The sequence below is a fragment of the Nuphar pumila genome, chromosome 9, assembly GCF_984573655.1.
Source record: "Nuphar pumila chromosome 9, dmNupPumi1.hap1.1, whole genome shotgun sequence".
Lineage (NCBI taxonomy): Eukaryota > Viridiplantae > Streptophyta > Magnoliopsida > Nymphaeales > Nymphaeaceae > Nuphar > Nuphar pumila.
Genome location: NC_143257.1, coordinates 109,281,718 through 109,287,534, shown reverse-complemented (window position 1 = coordinate 109,287,534; position 5,817 = coordinate 109,281,718). Strand labels below are relative to the sequence as shown.

Sequence of the window (5,817 nt, the reverse complement as noted above, 5' to 3'; positions counted from 1 at the left end):
CCGTGCAGTCGGGTGTATGGGGGTGCCCTATACTGCTGTACACCAGCCTGCAGGATGTATGGTGGTGTACGGCAACCGTGCACCCGACTGAACGCCACATGGTGCTCAGTGGGAACCCCGAATATGCACTGTAGCTACAGTGCAGGGAGAACACGCAATACCCTCTCACAGGTTGTATGTTCCCCCGAAACACGCGCGGGTGCATGTTCGGGTCCGTATGAGCACCACGTTGGCTTTTCGGGTGTGTACGGATGAATATCGCAGGCCCAAGATATTCCTCAGGACACTAAAGCCGAATAGGGGGGGCTTGTTTCTTTTTACCTCCAACTTGGAATTAATATCGCTCAGCTACACGGGAAACAACAATTTCGGTGAGGTTTCCTCTCGATAAATATCAAAGAAAAGAAAAATATCATTCTGCAAAAAAATATGAATGGCTATTATCTTTTTCCATGTATTATCTTTGATGCAGGAGTCTAAATAATTGCTTTCCCTGCTAAGGTGGCCCAAGTACATGGGACAAGTGTTAAGGGTGGTATCAAAATGACGTTTAACGTGTGTGTGTGTGGGGATGATGGTCTATTTAACCCTTCCCATATCGCCAAAACCTAACACAGTAAAGCATCTTGGAGTTGGAGCTGCAGGAAGAGAGGAAAGGAAAAAATGGCTTCCCAAGACCCGGAAAGCAATCCACAGGCCCTTTCCATTGAAACTCCCAACAACCAACTTGGCCGACCCACCGTAGGAAAGGGTGGATGGGTCACAGCCCCTTTTATCATAGGTAAGACTTCAATACTAGCAGCTCTGCTCCTCTCCACCAAGGAGATGTTTGCTTAAATCCACATAACTGGAACAAAAATTTCATTATATGGACCACAATGCGAAGTTCCCACTTTTTTGGGGGGCATCCAAACAACACCAAAAGGGTGTGCCTGAAGGTGCAAAGCTGCTGATGGTCAGTCAACTTTCTTTCCTAGCTTGTCTCTTACATTGTTAGAACCCCTGAGTGTGCCTTCCCTTTTTGTCTCAAAGTGCATGAGAACGGCTACAAAGTCACGATCATGATGAACAGAAAATAGCTTTGTTTCCCTAAGCTGGGGAATCTGCATATGGGGGTGATTTCTTATGTTTCTAGAATTCCGGAATATCAGAATTCAACCACTTTAATAATTTGTTTCTCATAGTCACAAATCCTTTTTTGTTTTCATGAGGAACAAGAAACAACCCCCCGAGTAAGAGACCTGGTCTCGATGCCTGCCAACCTGCTGCCACTTCTCCAAAGGCGTAAAACTCTGGTGCACCCCTCCCCCAGAGGAGTCTCCTTTCTTTGGCTATAATGGAATCTCGACTGCCCATCTAGCAGCTTAGGCCCCATCCCACTGCACCAAATCCCTTGGTGCTTTGTTGTCACAAATCTTGAGCTCCAGAAAACAGGGGCGAAGGGAAATCTCATGATGCTTCAACATAAAAATGTAAAATAAAAATAATATACAAAAACTACTTAAAAGCGTTTTTATCTTGTTGATATTGGGTTAAAAATGCTAGTGCACGTCATCTTGTGTTGAGACGTTGCAGGTTCAAAACCCAATGGTATATTTGTATAACTGGTAGGGGGTCTACCTAACCCCAGCTTGCCTCTGTATTCTTAAAATATCGTGTTTTTTTATAATATTATTGTTTGAAAAATAACACGGTATTACCAAAATTAATATCAGTGGTACTTGTGACTGGTTTAATATGCAATATGTTGCATGAATCCCGGACATCCGGAGTCTGAAGTAGATATTCATCATACGGGACACATCAAAGAATTCTTGTTGCTTTTTATTTTATTTTCTTTTGAAGGGACATGTCAAAGATTCTTGTTTGCCATCAATTGTAGGGGGTGCCTTGGCCTCAACAATTGCCATCTTTGGTGTAAGCAACGACCTTATACAGTTCCTTGACCACCGATTCAACATCAAGGACATAAAGGCATCACAGATCACTAACATCATCAACTCGCTGATGAATTTGACGCCAGTGGCTGGCGCCATCTTGTGTGATTCCTACCTGGGCTGCTTCCTAACAATCTCCATCTTCACACTCATTTCTTTCTTGGTATGTTTTCGTGGATTCTACTTCTTTCTCCACAGTTTGAGACCAGTGGCTTTAGAGGTGTTGCCAAGCTGCCCATCAAATTTTCCTAAATCTCCAGACACCCTGACTGATCGTATAATGGGTTCAGCACTTTCAAATTCTAACGAGGGTCGTTTTTTGAGAGTACCAGTTGAAGATATGGTGAACTAGCAGCCTGTTTATGGATTATCTAAAGCTCAACCACTTTATTTTTTTCTTTGTCTTGACTAGAAAATTGGTTTTAATGCTAGGCATCACTGAATAGAGAACCGCTTTAGCGTTAGAGTTCTTGTCAACATTTGTTTCTTTGAACAAAAAAGGTAAGTCAATATCATCTAACATAATTATTTTTCTAGTTATGGCTAAAACCAACCTCAGATTTGATGTTGATTGATGCAAGTTGTTTTGATCAAATCAGACTTCACAGATGTGATCTACATCATTCATTTAGTGAAGATCAACATTTAAATCACCCAAATCCAACCTGTGTGGAGGATTTTTTGGTGATTAAAAAATCAATAGTTGACAAAACACAAAATTTTGTGATTGAAAAAATTATATTTTTTCTTTGAAAAAATTATATTTTTTCTTTGAAAAAATACGATCTAAGGCTAGGATAAGCAAAACAACTTGCATCATAAGATTTAAGAGGGGTATGAAGATGGGGGAGTGGAACTGAACTGTTTAGTGCAGTCCAACATGATTAAAAGGACTATAAATCAGAGCCACTCACTTTTTCCCAAAAATCTGGTTTTGTTTTCTTACCAACGGGGGCTCCGCTTGTCTGGCAGGAGCAGTTAGTGTTCGTCACCTTGTGTTGGGACTTTGCATGTTCGAACCCCAAATTGTATGGTTGTATAACTGGTAAGGGTCTGCCTAACCCCAGCTTTCGCTGTAAAAAAAAAACATGATCTTTTTCTTTCTCAATTATTCCTAAAACACTACCGACTTTATATGCATGGTTGGCATGATTTCCAGATTTTACAGGTATTCATCCAATGATGCTCATTCATTTTTCAAACTTGCAGGGGACCGCGATGTTGACACTCACGGCAGTGGTGCCATCCCTGGGGCCAGCTTCATGTGTGCATGAACTAGGCTCATGTGACCCTCCCTCGACAAGTCAGTTTGTCTTCCTCTGCTTGGCCTTTGCAGTAATCACCATAGGTGCAGCAGGGACAAGCTTCACCTATGTTGCAATCGGTGCAAACCAGTTTGATAAACAAAAGGACCAGGAAGTGTTTGTCAACTGGTTCTTCTTTACGACTACGCTCGCGACGCTCGTCTCATTCACGGCGGTTGTCTACATCCTAGACAATGTGGGGTGGGGCTGGGGCTTAGGAGTGTGTTCAGCGCTCAATGCCATTAGCCTTGTCCTCTTCCTTCTAGGCAAATGGCGCTACCGAAATGTAAGGCCAAATGGGAGCCCTTTTGTTAGCATGGCTCGTGTTGTGATTGCTGCCACTAGGAAGAACACGGTTAGGTTGTCAAAGAGTGAAGATGACTACTGCTATGGGGATTGTCCAAAGGGCAAGCCTCTAGCACCGACTTCAAGTTTCAGGTATACAGCCTACTTGGAAATTCACCGATCTACTTGTATCACTTGGCTTATCTTATGAAAAACAGGTCCCAAATGATTTAAAACTGAAGCAGTACTGATCCATTACACTTCCCCTAAGGTAAAACTTAGTTAGGTTAAAAACGTCCACATCTTGTCACTGATCTGATGCATGCTTTCACCCAAGGCAAATATTGGCATCACATGACTAAAATTCTCTACTTCATGTGAAAGTGTTGGAATTCATCAACTTGTGTTATTTTCATATGATGCAAAACTTGTTGCAGTTTTCTTGAAAATCTTAAAATGATTATATTTTTCATTCAGTTTCATCAATAAGGCAGCTCTCATAACAGAAGGTGACACTCATTTGGATGGCTCAATAGCAAAGGCATGGAGACTATCCACCGTCCAAGAAGTTGAGGACCTCAAAAGGTTACTCAAGTTGCTTCCTCTATGGTCCACCGGGATCTTCCTCTCCACTGCCACTGGCATCCAAGTTAACCTCACCATTCTACAGGTCCTTACAATGGACCGTGGTTTAGGTCCTTATTTTAAGATCCCAGCTGCTTCCTTTCAGGTCTTTGTATTCATCGGCATGGCAATCTTCCTACCAATCATTGACAGATTCTTTTACCCATCGTGCCGAGTCCTGACGCTCCGGGTACCGACTGTACTTCACCGTATAGGCGTTGGGCACATAGTAAACATTGTTGGCTTGGTTGTCATGGCATATATTGAGTCAAGGAGGCTTCAAATAATGCACTCACATGGGCTTGCAGACCATCCTGAAGGCATTGTGCCAATGTCAGCCCTTTGGCAAGTGCCACCACTTGCACTCATTGGGGTTGGCTCAGCTTTCTATATCCCAGGCCAAGTGAGTCTGTACTACCAAGAGTTTCCGGAGACGCTCAAGAACACGGGCACGTCCATGATGTCGTTGAGCGTGGGAATTGGGTTTTACTTGAGCACTGCGATGGTGGATATGGTGAAAAAGGCTACTGGATGGCTGAATGATGATATCAACAAGGGGCGTGTAGACAACGTTTATTGGATGTTGGTTGTGTTAGGAGGTCTTAATTTTCTTTACTATCTCATGTGTGCTAAGTTGTACAAACTACAAAGCGTAGGCTAAGTGTTGCGTGTTGAGCCTGTGGAATAAATATGCCCATCAATAAATGTGAAATCTAGTTTGCCTAATATTTTAAAGGTTTCAAGATTAATTTGCTGTGTGAGGTGAGGTAATCTGAAAGCAGAGCTGAAAGTTTATTTTAGAATGTATAAATTTACATTTGGTCCAATTAAGAGTTCAGTTATGGATCTATATCCACATTCAGCTGGATGGTGTTTTGAACCACTTTTCTCTATGCAGTTCATTTTAGTTCCAAATTTTATATCTGAATCTGGATTCAGGATTGATTGGAAAATTTAGGCATACACCAGTTACAAGGACATTGAAACATGGGATAAGACTCAAGTGTAGGTCCAAATTTTGGGCCCACAGCTCCAGAGAACGGCTAAGTGCCATGAATATTCCACACAGCGACAGCATTTCATGTGGGGCCTGCACTCCGTAGTTGTGGGCCCATATAATGCTGTCATTTGATTGGCTATGGCACTTAGCCGCTCCTTTGTTCTCAACTCTTCAGTCATCTTGTGGTCCTTTTGATATGTGGCTATTCAATAGTCCATTGTAAGTGTACAAAGATCTTACTACGCCTTAAAATCTTCTCAATCATAATAAGTTTCATATATTATTTACTATATGCAGAGTACTTGCATAATGTTTATGCTCTCCCTGTCTTTCTCTCTCTCCACACACACACACACACACACACACACACACACATATATATATATATATATATATATATATATATATATAGTTTTTCAGCTTGCCGAGATTTTCCCCACTTTTCCCTATAAAAACTCAAATTTTGAAAATCTCCCGAGATATTCCTTTATGGAGAATATCCCCAAAACCAGAATTGTGACTATGTTTCAAAAGTCCCCAGGTTAGCTTCTATATAAAAGTCCAAATTTCGTTCACAGTCGATTAAAATTTTCATCCATGCTTTAAAACCTCTTTCAGGTAGGGTAGAATGAGATAGCTCGATGTTAGGTTTGACTATCATAAATAT

General features: G+C 41.6%; 1 protein-coding gene across 1 annotated transcript; it reads left to right on the top strand.

Moving 5' to 3' along the window:
- Positions 1-567: 567 nt before the first annotated feature.
- Positions 568-4,891, top strand: LOC149828839 (protein NRT1/ PTR FAMILY 2.7-like). The gene is made up of 4 exons (XM_090017756.1): positions 568-781; positions 1,883-2,100; positions 3,147-3,679; positions 4,004-4,891. Exons 1-4 carry the CDS (start codon positions 664-666, stop codon positions 4,809-4,811), a joined length of 1,677 nt encoding a protein of 558 aa, XP_089873882.1. The 5' UTR covers positions 568-663; the 3' UTR covers positions 4,812-4,891.
- Positions 4,892-5,817: the final 926 nt, after the last annotated feature.

What these genes read in the sequence shown, in the direction of transcription:
- LOC149828839 (XM_090017756.1), top strand. Translation starts at nt 664, where the DNA reads ATGGCTTCCCAAGACCCGGAAAGCAATCCACAGGCCCTTTCCATTGAA. An exon ending in TCACACTCATTTCTTTCTTG is followed by an intron (nt 2,101 to 3,146) that starts GTATGTTTTCGT and finishes TCAAACTTGCAG; the next exon opens with GGGACCGCGATGTTGACACT. An exon ending in GCACCGACTTCAAGTTTCAG is followed by an intron (nt 3,680 to 4,003) that starts GTATACAGCCTA and finishes TTTTTCATTCAG; the next exon opens with TTTCATCAATAAGGCAGCTC.